The sequence below is a fragment of the Stegodyphus dumicola genome, chromosome X2, assembly GCF_044657685.1.
Source record: "Stegodyphus dumicola isolate Sdum_Otavi_A_Nest chromosome X2, ASM4465768v1".
NCBI classification, from domain to species: Eukaryota; Metazoa; Arthropoda; class Arachnida; order Araneae; family Eresidae; genus Stegodyphus; species Stegodyphus dumicola.
In genome coordinates, this window is record NC_140781.1 from 116,183,720 (window position 1) to 116,205,263 (window position 21,544).

At 30.7% G+C, this 21,544-nt stretch overlaps 1 protein-coding gene across 2 annotated transcripts in view; it reads right to left on the bottom strand.

Moving 5' to 3' along the window:
• Positions 1–21,544, bottom strand: part of Oseg4 (intraflagellar transport protein Oseg4) — a 232,542-nt gene that overhangs the window by 80,181 nt on the left and 130,817 nt on the right. For both annotated transcript variants that reach the window (XM_085809853.1, XM_085809852.1), the window contains exons 22-24: positions 10,641–10,726; positions 6,713–6,853; positions 6,475–6,607 (exon numbers count right to left, since the gene is read on the bottom strand). In XM_085809853.1, coding sequence (XP_085665979.1) covers positions 6,475–6,607; positions 6,713–6,853; positions 10,641–10,726 — 360 coding nt within the window. The remainder of the gene's footprint in view (positions 1–6,474; positions 6,608–6,712; positions 6,854–10,640; positions 10,727–21,544) is intronic.

Below are 21,544 nucleotides of genomic sequence, written 5' to 3' on the forward strand. Positions count from 1 at the left end.
CACATTTTCAACATCCCAATGTATAATGTTTCTTTTCAACAAGTTGTTCCTTTATATTGAGATCCCCACCTTCTAACCATATTATTAGTTCATATAAACACGTGAAACGAGCATTTTAGCTACTTTAAGTGTCATGTTTCCAAAACTTTTTTTTATATACTTCGTGGGCCCTATAGCTCCTAAATGCTTGTTCCTCTGGCCCTAAGATTTCACAGTTTTTCTACTTGTGATATAAGCTTTCAGAAAATATATGGTTTCCCAAGAAAACGGTATCAAAGGAGAGAAAGTTTACTTGTCCGAAATATTTTAAGTGTAGCCAGGTGTCCTACGGAATGTCAATTAAATTCTATACCACTATAAAGATAGTATGGCCTGTTATGGTTGAGTTGCCTGTTGTATGTGGAGATTTTCTTCATACATAGATCTTTCCATCTGTCTAAAAGAGTCGAAGAAACTCATCAGACCAAGCTACTTACTTCCAATCAAAACTGTCCAAATTCAGAACTGTCAGACCCAGATAAGCAGCATAGCTCTGTATTATGTATTCATCAGAAGTTCATTAGTTGGGTGTCTGCTTCAGCCTATACCATAAAGGAAATGTTCCAACACTCTTATATCACTATTGCACAAAATAATTCTTGCCAGTTGATGCCAATCATATTTACCTATAGTGATGTTGTAAGCTCTTTTATGGTTATAGGAATGTCATATGTTCAAAGTTTTGCAGGAATTCTTATATACGGGGTACATTTCTAAAATGGCCATTTTATGGAAAATTCAAATTTTGTCTCTATCCTCAAAATGCTCAGACAATCCACTTCCCAAACTCCAACCATTAAATAGCATTAATAATCATTTAATTCATAAATGTTTGTCATTAGCATGTTGGAAGCACCTTTAGGACTTCTTTAGGTTTCTATCATTTTATACATGCTTTGATAGACACAATCAGACAAGCATAAGTAGCATTATTATGTATATTTTGCAGAATCCATTGTGCCACTTCTGGCATTTCAATACACATTATCAGGAAAATAAATATACAAAATGGGAGGTATTTGCATTATTTGATTAAACAATCTACTTCCAAAGCACAAGGCAACTCTCTTAACCTTTTGAGTGGTACAGGTTTTTAGATCTGCTCATGAAGACCTGTATTGAACCACATTTAATAGATGCATTTGTAAAATTGCTTATTCTAATCTCCACTTTCAAAAACTTTCATTCATTAAGATGATATTAACATCCTTAAATAAAGTAAGAAAGCAAAATATTCTAAATAATAAACTAATATATACCAAGAAAACAAAATTTTCATTGACTGGATAAATGCAGTGATGCCACTCAGGGGGTTAATGCTAATGCCACTGTTTATTACCAACTGAACTCATTCTCTCATATATAATGCACAAAAATTAACAATCCATTATAGTAGCTTGTGAAGTAAACATTGCTAAAAAGAAAATCCTTTTAATTTTTTTAAGAATGATGCATACAGCTGCAAAATTAAAGAGTTAATTACTACACTGAAGAAATATATTTGTTGCAGTCACCTTTTTGAGGGAAAATGCAAGAGATGTATGTGTGTCCTAACAATATATGGTGCAAGAAAATTTGGCTTACAAGTTATTTTAGCCAATAAGAGAAAAACATAATGTTCCAAGCAGTTGCTTCAGTAGTCAGGATAAAGAAATTAAAGAAATTGTTTTACTCAGGACTTCATGCAATATACATAGAGCACAAGGTCTCTCAAACTGCTAAAACTACTGAACATCTTTTATATGGTGATCCCACAAGATGATTGCAAGGCAAATTTTCACTTCTTCACAAGGAAACTAGTTCTCAAAGCCTCAGAGGAGATCTCAGCTAAGCAACAAAATGTCTATATCAATCCATGCAAGTGGCATTGGATTCAGGTCAGGTAAGCATACTAGCCTGTCCATACACTCAAGGCCCTACTCCAGAACACAATCTTCCAAAGGAAGAGCCCTTATGGTATCAAGAACTATCATCCATTAAAGAGAACATATTTCCAGTGGCTCCTCCATATGACAACACCAAAAGTCCAAACATCCCATCCCTGTACCCTCTACTTATCACACTGCCATTTTGTATGATGTACATCTAGTAGATGCCAGTACATCCTCTTATTCCTGAATAAATCATGAACTGCCCATTTCAATTTTGAGACCTTTGGTCACAGAACAGTGAATATTTCTTACGTTATATTCTATCCATAAAAAGACACAATGATTGGTTACAACAAATCTTAAGACACATGTGATGAGAACATCACACAACTCTATATAATACAAAGCAATATCAATTTGACACCTCCTCCATATTCTACAATGGCTCGTGTTTAAAGGAACACAAAGTACAGGTCTACATGTATAAAACCATATTGAAGAATGCAGTTTTTCTATAGTTTAGGCCAATATATTTCATTCTGCAACCCAAAAAATCTCTCTTTGCAGGTAACTGGCATTTCTTATCCTGTTTGAAGGGCCAATTCAGACAGAAAATGATCATTGGCTTCTGCTGTCACATGTATGTGACCCTGACCTGAACATCTGTAAACATCCCAATACTCAGGAAACAGTTCTGACATTGAGAAATCATACTTTGAAACATGCCAAAGTAATTCAAATCTAACCCTTGTGATTCACATGTTTCTAGGTGACCAAATACTTGACAAGGTACTTATTCTTACAAATCAAACCACTGAGACACTGCTCAAATTCTTTTTGCAAAACTTACACTATTAAATTGCACAATGTGAACAGCATAACACTGCATTAATCTAACTTCATATTCTTGAATTCAGACAATTACATATATGGACATCACTGATGCTCTTCTATTTTAGAAACCTTCTGGTATTGCTGAAGCATTAGATTTGTACTCAGATTTAAAATTTAACATTTGCAAAGATATAATTAATTATTTTCAACCGCACATTTTAAAAACTTCTTCTGGTACACAGAAATGTATTTAATAGGTTAATCGTTTTAATTAAAACTGTATCTTTAATTCAACTCATTCTCTTTGTGGATATATAAGCGAAAAAGATGTGCATTACATATCTATGAAATTTTAGCTAAATACAGTCACAGTTTCATTAATATATTTGTTACAATTCAACTTAATCATGAAACCTATCTATTAACAAAATTAAAGGTGGATTAAAAAATATTTTGAAATTGCCACTGGTGATAAATTATTTAATACAACTGATGCTCCATTAAATGTTGTATTATCTCAGTGCAACGTATCAAATAATCGCAAATGCATTCGACATCAAGAGTATTTTTATGTGGCATGATAATCAGTGCTTCATATCAAATGTGGCATACATCTGAATTATGATGCATACATAAAAATTAGGAAATAATGAAGAATTTCATTGCCCTAGAAATCTCTACTTTTTAAAAAAAGTTTTGTGATTATATTTCATGCGTTCTTATGATGATTCATCAAGTTATTACACTGAGCTATCCTCAGAGATCATGCTGCAGACCAGAATTCTGGACAACTTCGTGTGATTCTTTCTCAAACTTACGGCTTGTTTAGGTGGTGAAATTTTTTCTTTTGGTGATGATCTATAATAAATTAAAATACACAAACAGCTTAAATGAAAAACATACTACAAAAACTGTATTTCTAAAATTTTAGAATAGAATAGGGGCATCTCATAAAAGTCTATGAAATCAAATATTTTAAATTTTACTAGAAAGAAAAAAGAACAGAGTGATAAGGTCGCATAGAGGTTCTTTGTCTAAAATGAATAACTTCACAGTTCAGTAGTACCTTTTCAGTACATAGGTGACATCCTGTTGCAATGAGTTTCCTTTGTTAATGGTTGCAGTCTTGAAGGTCACTCCAAGGGACAAAGAGATAAAAGAAGTCTTTTTCATCAGGGTCAGGAGATGGCAACTTTGTTATGTACGAGTGAAGGAATATCCCCCCCCCAGAGTTCGACACAGGTAACAACAGAGTGAGATATAAAAGGTTTTTCAAGAGAAGAGCGAGGTCTTTCCTGCTGGAGCTATAGGTATATTGGCCCGCTAGAACTATCACTCCTCGTGTATAATGCAATAGAGCATTCTTCCCATTAACAAATTTCTGAAATTATGGGGCTGAACTTATTCAAGTTCCATACCTTCATGATTTGCAATTGTTAGCATTTTTATTTCATTAAAATTCATGTTATTGTTAGAACTTGAGTTAGGGGTTCATTTCAAGCCTGTATTACAACCTGGGGTTTGTGTAGCAGTTTCCGCCACTACACTACAACAGTAATGTAGTTAAATACTAGTACACATTGCAGGAATTTAGGGACTAATACTGAAATTTTTTATTTAGGTGAGCTACTTAATAATAAACTTAACTGGGTAATTAATAAAATACATAGGAAACATAATGTGATTAAATATGCTATTTAAATTGGTGAACATCATTTTGGAAATAAGACCAGATGCCATGAAAATTATTTATGAATGAGCTACTTTATGAATGTTGTCTTATGGGGCACTACAGTATAAGAAAAGTTTAAGGTCAGTTCAAACAACATTAGCCCTACATATCAGACGTTTTGCACAATTTTATACGAGACATTATACATTCTAACCACTATTATACCTAACTGTTTAAAAATACAAGAAAATTAAGAACTTATGACAAAGATCCTTTTGATGTAGAGTTTTCTCAAGAAATTGGTGTCACTTTGATAAACAGGTTATTATTGATTCTGGATTGAAGGTTGTACATACTTAAAAATTTGATCATGTAGAAGCATGTAAACAACAGAAGCTGTGTTTCTATCTTCTTTCCCACCCAATTAGTAACAGCAGGAAACAAATTTTAAGTTCACAGAGCAAAACTGCTCGAGTTACCAAGTTGAAGTGATATATATATATATATATTTTTTTTTTTTTTTCTAATGGGGAGTTGTGACAAATTTCTTCACAAATTACAATCTCAGATATATATTTAATGAGCTAAATAATCATGGATAAAATTCAGAATAGCTGAAATTATGGTGAACTGGGGAATAAATTTAATGTACTACAAGAACTACTTATAGGAAATAAAAATATGCATTAAATAGATTAAGGGACACACTGGAAATCATATAGCAGAGAAAATCACTACAGAGACAACATATCCAATCTGCATAATAGTTTCAGAAAAGTTCTTAAAACGTATTTAAGAACACGGGGCATTAAAATACAGCATACTTTAAAACTGGCATGAACAATGGTCCTTAAAACTTAAATGAATTTCATAAAAGTACAAAACAAAGCAAGAAGAATGAAAAAGCATCTTCTCTAGTCAAGGAAAAATTATTTAGATTTATATATGTGGATTCTTCTTTGTGTCCTTGTGATTCAACAGAACGTATTTTTTATTGAAAATATTAAACATATTTTACATTATTGCCCTTCCCTTGTTTATAACTTAGAAGACCACAGCTTAAAATCTGTAATAACCAGTGGCGACTCATGGCATTAAAACTAGTACACAAACTTCTAGGGACAATTTAACAAAAGTTTACAATTTTTTGAAAAATCCTATTTTAAATTTTTGTTATGTATTGATATATGCATTTCAATTAAATTCTACTTTTATATCAATGCATGCAGTGTGACTTCAGAACATCAAACATCAACAGTCTATTAATGAACAATAATCAAGTTATCCATCGAAGACATAATAGAGAGAAAACACTTTACTATGAGTAAAACCATACAGAATTCAAGGAGAAATACTTGAGCAATATTCCTAACAGCTTTGCCTTGACCAGGAATAAAATTTTATATCACTTAGTCAGAAGATGAATGCTTTGATAATTGAAATGTTAACTATGCTTTCATATTTTTTAAACTGATTAAAATGTTTAACTGATGCATAAATCAATGTCGCTTACTACTTCATTAAACAATTTGATAAATGCAGAAAAACATATAGTGTATAAAGAACAGGGATCAAGATAAGAAATCACTGTCACAAATAAAAATAAAATGGAATTTGTTTAACATATCAAACAATGAATAATTTAAGATGCCAATAGGTTATTTACTATTGGAATTAAAAAAAAAAAAAAAAAAAGATTAAATCAAGCTTTGCTACGCTTGCAGACTTCAAACTTTAAAAGGTTTAATATTAGTTTCAATAATTTGCACATTTTGTAATGCAACAAATGTCAAAAAGTTATACGGAAAATATGTGTTCTCATTTTTTCCCCTCTATCCAAAGTGCTAAGAATATTATTTATGCTACATTAATTCCAAGTATTGTTCCTGAACAGTAAAGCAGCATAAGTAATTATTCCATTTCCTAACACATTCAAAAATAAAGTCAAAAATGTATAACAACAAGAGAAATAAAACTAAATTTTAATATTAATTTTTTTAAAAATAACCATTAACAAAAAAGAAGTTTTAAGATATTTCATAACTAAAGGCAAGTCACCTTTAATAACTTGTGATTCTCTGGCAAAACATTAAGTAGGTTTTCTAATCCTGCATAATCTTCAAGAATATAATAACATTCTGCAGCACGTTCATCATTATGTGCCTTTTGATAATACTTGACAGCTTCAGACCTTACAAGAAAAAGGATAAATATTTTCAGTTTTACTCATGAATATTTAAAATTCTGCAAATAAAGGAGAATTATTTTCTAGCATAATACATTTCTGCGCACTTACCATTGCTGTCTATCAAAGTAGTAATCAGCAACACCATTCCAAGCTTCTTCCATTTCTTTCACTTGTAACACATTTCCTTTTAGTAGTTCAAACACTCGAAACCAATCCCCCAATAAACGATGAAGTTCAATAGCTAATGCTCTGAAATAAAATTAAGTACACACAAAATAAAAATGAAAGAAACATACTCTCTTACGCATTGTTCAAAACAAATAGAAATTCTTATTCAGTAGACACCAGTCTAGTTGATTCTTGTGTGTAGAAGCAAAATAATTTAATTAGTCTCCATTTGTAGAAGTATGTAATTGTTATGTCTGCTGAAAAAAGTTGATGAAATCAAAAAGTTAGGAGATATACTTTCTCCATTGATTTCCTTGGTTCTAAACAGCTGTAATTGGATAACTAGATATGTACAACACATTCTTAAAGTTTCTTTGCCTCTAAAGTTTTAAAATAATAAAAAAGAATTTACATTTGTGCTACGACAGTATGGCTCCTGATGTAATTACCCAAGCATAACTTCCTGAGTATATAACCAACGCTGAACTGGAAATAATAGTAGTGTAGTGTTCAACATCCTTATATTTTAAACACTGGAGAAAAATGTTATAAAAAACTTCAATCTCTGAAATGCTGCATGATCTGAACACAGTGGTATAGACTCTATCTTATTAGAATATTTCAAAAGTGTGGGCAATTTAAAAGCAAGCAGAGGTATAGAGAAGGGATTTCAAAGTAATATAATACAGATAAAAAAAAACACTTAAAATCTAAGCGTCAATTCAGGAAAAAAAAAAAAAATGCAAAATACATTTGATAAAAATTAATGGAGCTATTTAGAGGGAGAAAAAGTGCTAGAATAGCAAATGATATTATAGGATGAAAAGAAATGTTTTAACATGAGCAAAATATATAAAAGTCAGTTCTAAACACGCCTTGTCACATAGATATCCTAAAGACTGCACAACTAAATATCTCTTGAATAGTTGACCATAAGCTTCTGGTTCCAATTACAGAAATGTATCAAATAAGGTAAGTTTTCAGATCATGATTATTTCAATCAGGTGTGTGTGTGCGCACACGCATATTACTAGTCAAGATGCTGCATCACTTGAGCACACCTCACCCACTTTTGGCGAGGACACACCTTTCAGTTAAAATATACAAATTCTTTCACCTTTCAGTTAAAACATATAAATTTTACACAGACCATATAAAAAATGTGGCAACAAGAATAAATTTTATAAAAATTCAAAACACATGCAATTACTATCAATTAAGCTAATTAGTAAATATCTTTTACAGATTACATACAAGTATTGTTAAAACATCAATGCATGTTAAGTTTTTTTATGTAAATTTCGACCAGCCACTTTTGCATTAGAAAAGCATTGTTTTAACCTTTTTGGGATGATGTGTCATATACGCATTGGCAGCCAACTGTATTACAGAGCAGTGTGTGTTATATATGAATCACCATTTAAATGCACTGTCAGGACAGGTATACAACATACGAATTTTTAAACAGAATGTTTAATATCTCTTTTTTTCCCACAAGATATAGCCCTTTGTTTATTATGATGGAATTTATCAAGAGAGGAGAATGCTGATCTTCATTCTGTAGCAGTATTTTTTGAGGAATCAAAGGAGAAACTGTGGGTTGAATAATGTAAATAAACAGAGCCGTCTATTAACTGCGTCAAGTGATATAAACATATGGGAATGCTCTGGATGCTTTTGAATTTTTTTTTTATACAGAGATATATGTCTTATTGTTTTAGAGGTTTTATTTATACCTCTTAGAGTTTGTCTAGTGTTGAGGCAAATATTTTGTGCATGGTTTAGCAAAATATTTTTTTATACTTCAAATGGCTAGGAAAATATTATGATAAAGTTTTAAAATTAATTCTGACTTTACCTGAGGGTTCTCACAACATGCCCAAAGCTGGAACAATTGAACCACAAATTTAATTGAAGAGAATTTTTTCCAAAGTTAGGCTTAAGAGCAAAAATTGCTCATCCTGACGAAACAGAACATCCTGTCAGTGCAATGTAGAGGTTCAGTGACTAAGGTGCTTATCCCGGCAGTGTTAATAGCATAAAATGTTACTAGCAACTGATTATTTAGAATTGGCAAATTCAAAATTTCTTATGTAATGAAAATCAATTAAGAGCTTTAATAGAGAAAGGATACCTTACTAACAGCAACATTCTTCAAAGAGGACTTTCATATAATCTTACTGAAAAATATCACATGACCAAAACTGCCACAGTTTGAAAGCTTACTGTGCAAAATTTGTCTCTTAAAAGTTTAATGATATGTCTATGACCAACAACTCAAGAAATATTTATTCATGCAAACTTTTAAATATCCTATATAATTGCATTAAAGTGAACATTAGCTAGCTTGTCATGAATTTACGTAATTTTAAAGAATTAAAATTTTATCATGTTTCTTATGAACTCTGAATGTTTCAGATATAGCACAGGCACCTGATAGCCTATCTTAGCATATAGTTTCACACCCTGAAGCATTAAGCGATTAGTTTGGCAAACATAAGTCTAAACTAAGACAGTCAATCCACCATCTGGATTCAGACATAAAATAAAGGCATAAGGGCTAATTACAAAATATATACATTCCAATACCCTCTTCTGATTCTGCAAATAATAAAGATCAAGGAACAATGCTCCCAACTGCTGACCAAGAAGTTTCCTTATAGGCTTGATAATATAAAGGCTTGACGACTGGAGACACGAGGTACTTCCCTTCAGTTTCAATAAATAGTTCAAAATTAATTTGCTCTATAGGTGGCACATTAATCACCACAGATAGCCAAAAAGCAATATCATTTGCACCATGCAATATCATGAATGCACATAGTGCTGAAAAATGACCATGTATCCCAGCTGTTACAAAGCTATCAAAAACAGTTAAGGACTGGGAAAATATCATGTTGCAGGCACACACACAATCAAAAAACATCTATCATATCTGGAAATATGCAAACAGTATGGCATGCTTCTAATGAAGATTTCTACACATAAGCTCTTCACTTGGTGAGAAATACTGCAAACAATTCATTAGATTAAATGGACAAATTTCCAACCATCAAAATTCCAATTCTGATATGGTTTTCAGTACTGAAGGATTTACAGTTTGCAATATGATTATAAAGGTCTTAGTTTGTGAATAATAATTCTGCTTGAAAAAGGATTCATATAGCCTAATTTTGTCTACATAAATTTTGATTACCATCTCATTCAAATAAAATTTACTTACATTAATATTTATGAAACTAATTTCAAATAACTTTCTGATAATTCCTACATTTTCTCAGGCATAATACAGAGCAGAAGCACATACAAAGAAAGTGCAGGAATAGTCAAATAGATAAGATAAGATATTACTCTCTTTTCTGAAAGTCTAAAATATTTATTATTAGATTTGAAACAAAAAGAAAATTTATGAAACTTCTCAATAATTAAAAATATTCAAACATATATTAAATAATAATACTAATATATATAAAAAATATGTTTTTTCAAGTAGCAAACACACTTTTTTTCAAACAAAAATTTTATACACTTGCATTATAATTAATTTTAAATAAAACTTTAGAGTTCTTTTTTTATATATATTTGCTATCTGTTGTTATGTGACATAGACACTCATTGAAGAAGGAAAATAAAGCCATTAAACACACACTACAAAATTTATCTCTAAAAAAATACTCAAATTAAAAAAAGGGAAAGAATACATTTTGTTCTGCCATTAATAAACAATATATTTTATATAAAGTATAATTTTAACAGCTTTTTATGAAGACATTTTTCACATATACATTATTTATATCAACATTAAAGAAAAATGTACAACATCAAATTAAATAATGCCCTTGGATGAATGTAGATTGACCAAACTTACGTTCTATCTGTTTCCAAGTATATTTGATCCACTTCTTTATAATTTTTGAAATAAGCTTCTATTTCAGCTCTTCTTATGGTATCATTCTAAATGAACACAAAATTAAGGAAGGAGAAAAATATTAGCAGATAAAAACAAAGACTTTAAAAGTTTTCAAATACTACTACTGTGACCAAGAAATACAAGAATGATCCATTTCAGATAAGCACTTGCGGGAAATTGCTTGTAAAGTATTTGCAAACTTGTTATACCTTTAGCGATATCTGACAACAATCTGCATTTCATTTTCTTTTATTTTTTGTAAGAAAACTGCTTTTAATGAACATATATTTGCTTCTGCGATTTCCCAAAGGGGCAAAAGTAAAAAGAACATGTATTGAATTTTTTTTCCACAATAAAAACTTAAAAAATACTGGGGGGGGACCTATCAAGGACAATACATTATAAAAAAACAAGTTTTTAAAAGGCATAAGATATTTAAGGAAGGTAAAGAATAAATAAAGATGAACCAACACTCTGATAGAGTGCAAACTTCACATAATGAACACGTAACATATGTCATTCAGTGCTCAGTTTATCATCATTTAACAATCAGAGATATTACTGAACAAGTTTCTATATGATTTGCAGTTTGTTAGGTAAAACAAAAAGGAAGATAATGCTTAAAGCAAATGTAATGCTGTTTTTCTGAAAATGTCATACAGTTGAGAATCATAAATTTCCATGAACTGACAAGGCTTAAATCAATTGAGTGTTCTGTAGAGTTTGCATGAAGCAATTCTTAAAAAATTACCTAAATTGTGGCAAAATAATTCTTCACATCAGAATACTACTATTGTTTATGATATGTTGGCCCATAACTCAGCAAATATGGATTCATCAGCTTTGTATTCACTTTATACTGCTGCTTTAAGTTTATCATTTTGAATTTACTGATGCAATAATGAAAATTTACAGGAAGAGGTTTTCCAAGAATGACTAAAACATGTTTTGAGAGCTGGGAAAAAAATGCTGGCTTAAGCACCATGCAGATGGAGAGTGTTACTTTTAAGGGGATATAATAAATCTGGCAAATTATGGAATATTTCCCAAAACTTTTTCTTCTTAATATTAAATCAGGGGTTTTCAACCTGTCATTCACTGGGGGACCACATTAACACTATTAATGACATTCAAAGGCTAGTAAGTTATACTGTAATATTTAATACTGTAAGATATTGGCATCTATCATTCCTAGATTATAGTGTACTAGAAGATATAGTGGGATTATCACCCCATAGACCCCATGTGAAAACAGGGTAATCTTTTTTGTACAAATAATAGAGGGCACTGTCAGCACATGTGCCCCATCAAAATCAGATAGATGTTTGTTTACAATCGTTGATATGACGCTTTCTTCCTGAAATTAATTCATATTAAAAATCGAAACATTAGTCTATTATTTTTAATTTTGCTCAATAACCTCGGATATTCTTTTTTGTTGTGAGTTGCTAAACTTAATTTGATATGTCGGCAAAACTCTTACGAAAGTGTTCGTACCTGGCTTTATATCTAGGCACCAAAATGCCACAAAAGCATCACTGTTTAGAGTTTCTAAAGATGAAATACTTCGTCAAGAATGGGTGAAAAGAATTTCCAGAGGGGATACAGAACTATTGGATCCACCACAGTAAGTGTGAACGGCATTTTGAAGAGCATTTTATTGATAAATTTTACCATCATATTAAAGAAATAAAAATTCCAAGAGAACGAAGTGAAGAAATAAAAATTCCAAGAGGTAAACCACTGCTTAAACCTGTAGCAATACCTAGCACATTTCTGAATACTCCAAATATTTTAATAAACCACTACCAAAGAAAAGAGAAGTCAGAAATAATATAACAACTGTGACAAGAAAAAAAATATGTTTGAATAAAAATAATGGTATTTCAAAAATCCCTGTTTCAAGAAATCTAAGCATAAATGATGTAGAGACTGTCCAGTTACCTTCTCTATTTGGCCCAAAATTACAAATTAAAAACTGTCCTCAATTCTTAGTATTCTTAATTCTGATTTCTGATAAAAATTTGCAGTACCCTTTGGTGAGAAAATTAATCAGCATCATTGACAAAAATGAATTAATTGCAGATGTTTTCATGTGTGGCCAAAAAACTCAGTCTATTACTTTTAATGCTGTGAGTGAGCTAATGATTTTACCTAATAATGTTGATTCGATACCTGTCTGCAATGGAGCTGGAACCATTTTGGAATATAATCAGCATTATCGTAAATATGTAAATATTATGCATGATCAAATATACAGTAAAAAGTGTACAATTAAGATTAATGAGTCTGCAACATGTGTGCATTGTAAATATGTAAATAGATTGCTAAAAAGAAAAATTTGTAAAAATAATTATTTGAAATCAAAATTAGGAAATAATAGAAAAACAAATTGATTTGCTGGTTAAGGAAAAAAAATTATGAAGTTATCCTTAATACTGGCGGAACAAAAAAGAAATGAAATGTGCACTTCTGTTGTTGCCTGAAATCCGAAGCAATTACTTGCTATAAATGCTTACGATAAGGCCTCCAGACATAAAAGTACTCAAGGTATGATTTATGGCCCAAAAATGTTATTCAATGCATAATAATGAGAATGAAAGGACCTAATCATTATGAACATATCCATGAAAATAAAATTCTGATTGCGCCTGAAAAGAACTGCTTCAAATGTACGTTAAAAATTACCGCAGTAGATTTGGTTCTGCGATTCTGTTCTTCAGGCAATCAAACTCAGGGTTCGTACACATTTCTGCACACGGAAATTAAGTACTTTTAACCCATTAGCCGCTGGTGTTGCATTGACGCAACGGTCAACATAAATGCGTATATAAATATAACTATCTAAGATATTTTATACCAGCAGATGATTTTGTGTAGGGAATATTATGAAGATTATTTCTGCAAAAAAATATTTGCCTTCAACAATCATTTTGTTTATAATAATTAATCTCATACTATAAGCAAAATTTAAGCAAAATTTTCAACCGGGTATTTTTGCTGAAAATATTTAACGAAAGAATCGCCGTCTTTATGAGTGATCTATTTTTAGTCAAGGTCACCGTTTATCAGAACATTACATCTGTCAGTTGTTTATATTTGTGTTGGGAAGGAAGGGAAAACAAGTGTTGCGTTGACGCAACGTCAGCAGGAAACGGGTAGTCAATCTCCTTTTTCACTCATTCCTTTCGATGTTCTGGTTGTTTAAAAATGCCTAGAACGAGATATCTTACATTAAAAGAAGCCCTTCAAAGATTTTTTGATGAAGAAACAGATGATGATAATGTTAATAATGACCAAAATGAAACTGATATTGTTGTTGTTCCCCCAGAAATTGCAGAAGCTAGTGACAAATAAGAAAGGAATGGCAATGTTTTAAATAATGATATTTTACCAAATGATACTGCTGGGGAAGTTGAAATTCACGTAAGTACGTTTCAGCCTTCTGAAAGCAGTTATAGTCACACTAAAAAGTTTAAAAAGCAGAAGACTGAAATCTTGAAGTGGATAAAAAAGGAACTGTTAGTTATGTCTCAGGAAGAACATGAAGAAAGAGATAGAAGAGAAATTATAAAAGACAAAATACAAGGTAAAACTAGTGCACATATTTTCAATTTTCATTTTGGTTAAGACATTTACTCTCTTCTCGTTGAACAGACAAATATATACGCTCAGAAAAAAAAAAAAAAAAAAAAAAAAAAAAAACAGAATTTATTGCATCTGTAGCCTGTATGAGAATATTTATTGAAATATTATTGCTTACAGGATATCATTCTTTACCTTAAGAAAAAAATGTGTTGGTCTTTTGATAAGGACATTTCTGTTCCTGTTGTACAAGAATCGATATCACGTTAGCAGTACAGGATTATGAAGCAGAATTTGCATTTGACAATAGTCAAATCTTACTAAACATCACCACTACTGGAAATTTAAAGTCTCTTTCAGATTTCAGACGCGAGAATGCATTATTCCTTTTGCAAACTCCTATTGAAAGTGTAGAATTAACCAGAAATAGATCAGCAACAGGAAGACCTAGTAAATTCAGCATTCAAAAACCATTGCATGGAGATGGTAGACATTTTATCGTAAAGTCCGTCGATAACAAAAGACTTTTGTTGTGAAGAGTACCATAGCCAGACTGTTTATAGATGCTAAGTATGTAATGTAGCTTTACATCATGATTGTAATGAAGCTTTTCATGCTTGAATCTTTCAATTGAAATAATCTGTATTTGTAAAACAAATACAATGTATATTTTAATATATTAAATTAATTACAAGTAAAGTGATTTGCAGATTTATAAAACGTTTACAGCTAAAAAGTAATCCTGCGCTCCACTCAAAAGAAACATCACACGAGTACAATCCTACTCACTAAACATCCGTAGTCTTATTCCGCTGACGTTGTGTGAACGCAACACTCGCTTTTTCCACAGGTAAAGGCATTTTTTTTTTATTTTCAATGTAAATTTATGTTATAAATGCTTAATTTAATATTTGTTATTATTTTCATGAGAAAAGAAACATTCCTTGTAGCTTTGGCGGTTAATGGGTTAAGGACTTGCAAGAACCACTGACAAAAAAAATTAAGGACCTATGAGCAAATGGGAACTGAATAAAATCAATTAAAAATATTATCTATGCCTGAACTTCACCTTTGTAATACCATCCTAAAAATAAAACAGTTCTGTAAGTAGAATGCATTATTTTAAACATAACTTAATTAACATAATTATTATTCCCTCCATCCCAAATCAGTTGCTCCATTTAGGTCGAAAATTTTGTCCCAAATTAGTTGCTACATTTCAAGTATGTGGAGTCATAAACAACTTTCGATGGAGTTTAGTAGACTGATACCAGTACAATTATACATCAATTCAAATTGTTTTATTTGCGATTAAAATTATCATAACTTGGTATTTTCGTTCTCAGTTTTTACTTTCCACAAATGTAGCACTTATTTCGGGACAGTTTTTCGAAGCAAATTTACAGGATTCGCATACTCTTAAGCCATGCTCCATTTTGTAAGGATTCTACCAATGGTATATCAGAAAGATCATGTTTGTGTGATTAAGGCAAAGGGCTGTCTACCTAAAGGGTGATGCCTTCATGGAGGACTTTCTAAGGGAAACTGGCTCATATACAACAGAAAGATCAATTGAATTCACAATTCATTAGCTAGAAGATAGTTTTATGTGTTACTGGAAGAGTCCTTACAAAATGGGTTCATGTCGTAAAGGTGTGCGAACCCTGGATTTTTTAATACTGATTTAAGGAGGGAATGCTTGGTAAGTAAATGTTATTAATTTATAATGTAGCATCCTGAAATTTCTGAAAAATATTCAAATGAAATCATAAAATCATCAGTATCATTAATCAGTACAAAAGTTCAAATGTAGCAACTAATTGGGGACAGGGGGAGTAATAAGTTTGAGAATAAAATAAACTTCATGAAATTTATCAATTGGCATTAAATATTTTACACTTATAATAGTTGGACATATTTGAAAGAAGGGATATTTTATTTACATTTTACTAACAGTTAACTTTATGCTGATTTTTTTTAATGTTTTATTTTGTCTTATACTTGCTTAGTCTAGAGGTTTAGTAAACAGCAGATAGATTTTATCTCATAGGTTAAAATGAGAAGTAAAATCATAATCAGCATGATTGATAACAAAAGACTGGCTGTTGTCACCGCTGCTGCTTGCCTAGAGACATGTACTGATCAGAACAAACCTGAAAGGCCTGATGAAGGCCTGGCTGGCAAGTTTTGAAAGTTTGTTGGGCTCTGCCCGAGGCAGTAATTGCCATGGCTTCATATAGAGTTCCAGTGGTTTTAACCCAGCTAATATACTTTAAGGTTTCTATGAGCCAGTAAAGCAACAGAGGTGATAAGGTGTTCTGTATTATTTCAAGTCTCACTAGATGCGAAAAAAAAAAGTTTTACATGAATTTTTATATTTTTGTGTTTTATCTTGGGATCATTGTAAGGATTAATGAACCACAATAACTCGTTTTAATATACAGGGATAATTTTTAAGAGTAAGCAGTTAGTTATAAATAATTCAATTAGGTAGTTGAACCTTTGTCATTATGGATATACATGGCCACTAATAAATTTTATTTATTTTTTAACAATAAAAAAGCCCTATTAAAATCACAATCTAATACAATTTCACAGTTTAAAATACATGTAATTTATGACACTGATTCTTAAATGATATTAGGATAATTAAATATTAAAAGCTACAAAGCATTTATGTTTTGTAGCAAATACACTAAACAAAATATTTATGCATCTTTTTAATTTGAAGCTTTCCCAGACATTTTGGCTAATTTATATTGATCTACTTCTCTTTAAGCATCTTTTCTAACAATCAGAAATATGTCTCAATATATCTCTATTTTCTGTGTGCTTTAACTCCTAACTAGACAACCTCTCCACAATGCACCTATGAGGGTTTACTTGATCTGGTAAAAATTAAATAGTCCAAAGCCCTCCAAAAGGCATGAAGCAAATTATTGGTATGTCTGAAAGTAACTAAAGTCAAACAAAGGTTTAAATAAGCCTCTTATTTAAAAAGGATTTAGAAGATAAAGGTTCTAACACTAAATATATTTACTATCTTCTGAACATTTGTTCAGAAGAATTAGACAATTTTTAACCTAAGGTTTTTGCAGTGTAAGGCAGAGTGTGTTTTTGACCTCCACTTCTCATTGCATTAGTTCTTGCCAGCTCTGATAATTTGTGAATATTCATCTGTGCATTATCACTGCTGACATTTTAATTTGTTATGACGATAGAGTTACCGAGTCAGCTTAAATTAAAATTAAATTGTAGAGTCTTTGACCATTATACGCTATGACTTTGTCCACATTTTTAGTTTGAACTTGACTCTTCTTTAATTACATCACCACGAGCTATAATTGATTTTGTTAGCATAAGAACAGGTTAAAATGAGAAGTAAAATATTGGGTATAACACTAAATTTATTTTGAAAGTGTTTTATAGTTATTCCACAAGTGCAACTAACTATAAAACACTTTCAAAATATATTTAGTATTATATCAAGGTATTGTCATTTTTCTCATTTCATTCATATGTAGTTTAATATTGTTTTGAAATCTAATTTGCACATTATTTGACTACATTTCATATGTACAAACTACATTCAAACAACAAAAAATTGACATTACTAATTTTGCTTTAAGTTAACCAGCAGAACAGATGTGATAATTTTCATTATCATTTCGAAATGATTATTAGGTTGTTTGATTACAGCAAAGCATATGATACACTATAGAAATTAAACTAAGAAGAAGCTAAGTAACTAAGAAGAATGTTTTCATGGAGTACATTTTAAGGTGCCAATTCATTTCTCAAATATTATTAAATCAAACTGGCTTACTTGCATGACTCAGTTTGATTTAATAATATTTATAAGTATATACATTGTTATAATTTATTTACTAAATAATATTGATTAATTGATTATATTATCTCCTAAGTTTAATTATAGTAGGATTATCTTACAAGAGTGAATCCATACTAGTAAGTTATAGATTGAAAGATGTTTTGAAATAACTTGAAAGTTAATTGTAAAAATGTTTTAACGGGGACTGGAATTAAGTCATGAATAACAAAATTTCAATTGTAAAAGGAATAAATTAAAGGCAAGAATTAAATTAAATGCATGTAATCATTGTCATTGATCGGAAATTAGTTGACTTTTCAAGGGGAACAAGCCAATTCCCGTTCAATGAACAATAATTAATAAATAAATATAAAGGTGTTTCATCTTTACTTGAGCAATAAGGTTGAGCCAAACCAGCAATTCAAGTCAGGCCAAGTTCTTTGAATATCAGCATTGGTTCATAATCCCTTCTATTCACAGAAATATTTGGCCTGACTTGAATTGCCAGTTTGGCTTAACCTTATTGCTCGAGTAATGACGAAACACCTTGGTATTTATTTATTAATTATTGTTCATTGAACGGGAGTTGGTTTGTTCCCCTTGAAAAGTCAACTAATTTCCGATCAATGACAATGATTACATGCATTTAATTTAATTTTTGCCTTTAATTTATTCCTTTTACAATTGAAATTTTGTTATTTATGATTTAATTCCAATCCCCGTTAAAATATTTTTACAATTAACTTTCAAGTTACTTCAAAACATCTTTCAAAATATAACCTTACTAGTATGGATTCACTCTTTTAAGATAATCCTACTATAATTAAACTTAGGAGATAATATAATCAATTAATCAATATTATTTAGTAAATAAATTATTACTAACTTACTTTGCAGTAATTGTGCAAGTAGTAGTAACTTGTTTTCACACTAAATGAATTTAAGATCATACTACATTGTTATAATGATGTAGAAGTCATGCAAGATTTTCTGTTCTAAAGAGGTGCTAGAATCAAAACGAACTATGAAATTAAGACAAGGTAAAAATATATTCTTTTTTAACAAATACATATATTTTGTGTATGCATTTTCTCACTTTCATTTTATTCATATGATAATGCTTGGCATTTGTAGTAAAATTTAATTTCTATATAAGTTGCCTGCATTTCAGATGCAGTTCAACAATAAAAAATAGCATTACTTAATTTGCTTTTAAGTTAGTTAGCATATGAGATATGGAAATTTTCATTATAACTTAGAAATGATTAAGGTTAGGTTGATTAATTTAGGCAAAACACATGAAGGTTATCTGCCTAAGAGGAGGGTTTTATGTATGCCTTTGTAGAAGGCTTTTGAAGGGAAAGGGGACTTAGATTCACATTATGTTGGGGGAAAACCATGCGAAATCACATGCAAACAGCCTGTTTGCCAGGAATGATTACAGGTTACCCAGTGTCGAACAATTTTACCTCTTGCCATTGGTGGGCCTCAATATGATCAAAAATTGTTTCACACTTTTGTGCACTTTATTCAGATTTTATCTGTGAGTAAAACCAGGTAAATATTAAAAGATCATGTACAAAAAAACCTGAGCAGTAAACATGTAGAACTCTAAATGTTCGCAAATTCGATTTAAAATTGTCTATATTTTTACAGTTTTTATAGATTCATTCAATATTAAGTGATATACCATAGTGTAATTTATATAGTTTCATATTAACATGCCTGTCATAAAAAAAATTCATATATAAGTTTTAACATTCATATAAGTAGCTTTGAATAAAGGTGTGAGTCTATTGTTCTATGCGAGTTCATTTGCTATATTACTTGAAAAGAGAGAAATGTATTGAGTTTTATATAGTTAAAATACAAGAAATAAATATTAATATAGTCTCTTAGAACTTTATAAAGAATTTATTTATCAAATATTTCTTAACAGAAGAAATTTGAATGTTTAATTACTTCCAAAACGTGATTGGTATAGTTTTTAATATAGATGAATTTTTTAATATAGATGCATCATTTTGCCAACAAATTTGTTTATGCCAAAATTCAAATTTTAAAGGAGAAATATTCACTATAATATTTAGGAAATGGCAAACTTAAAAAGGTCATAAAAATCTAATTACCCAGCTTACTCAATTTTTATTTCTTTGCTAATTTACAAATGCTACTATTTAAAAAGTTACTTTTACTTTTCTCTATGAAATGAAAATTATCAAAAATATTAAAACTACCATGAATCAAACTAAACATGAGCATTAAAAGATATATAATTTCTATAATAAAATGCACACAAAAACGAGAAAACTTCTCTAGGCCACTTAAAGGCAAATAAAAGTAAATAAATATATTTCTTAAAAAAGAAGAGAAAAATCTTGTGTGAAAGATGTTAATTTAGACCTTTAAGCAGAATTGCAATTTCAGTAAACACCTCGAATTTATGGGGCATAAGCGATCACAGCGCCATCTAACGGAATGTCAAAACTCGATTATGAAAAAAAGCGCCGATAATTCCATTATAACTTCTAGTACACTGTACCTAGGTAATGCTAAAATGGTGGTACACTTAACATTGTAATTAAAATGGTAAAGGGCAGTAGATGGTGTTAGTTTGAATGCGTATTCTAGTAGTTTCCAAACACATTTTAAAGGTACCCAATAATTATTTTCATGTAAATACAAAAGGATCCAGTCCACAGTTGGTCACTCAAGTGTAAATCAATTGCCTAGTAATGCAAAATTCTTAGACTGGCCAGCTACTGGCTGTTAATGTTAAAAAATCCAGAGTTTTTTAATTAAGAGTGAGACTTAGAGTGGATAATAACCATATCAGACTAAAACTCAACTTCCAACACTATGTCATCTATGAGTAAAAAATATAATTAAGACACAATAACACGCCGAATAAATACTAATTCAGAAGTCAAACAACAAAAATCAGCGTTATACCTACAAAATTTTCACAGGACTAGTTTCGATGGTTTTACCGAACCATCATCTTCAGCTGCAAAACCGCAAATGAACAAGATAGGAAATAATGATTAGATAAGATAAGAAAGCCTGAACAAGAATAAGCAAGTGGCGCCATCTGTTGGCGAAACCAGAACTAAAACATAATTTCTCTAAAAGCCGAAGGCAAATTTGGATTGGAATTAGGATCGTTAACTAGAACAGAAAGATTTTTATGAATGTGAAATGCCTCTAGAAAATCCAGTTCTCCAATGGAAGATGTTTTTTGAATAATTTTGGCAGCAGAAAAATTGAAAGTGTGATTTTCGGACCAGCAATGTTGAGCAACAGAAGACTTCTGCGTTTCCTTTTTTCTAACATATGCCTCATGTTCTTTGACGCGAAATTTTAAGGCTCTCTTAGTTTGGCCAATGTAAATTAAACCACACTGGCAAGGAATCCTATAAATACCCCAGGAATTCATATCTGGAAT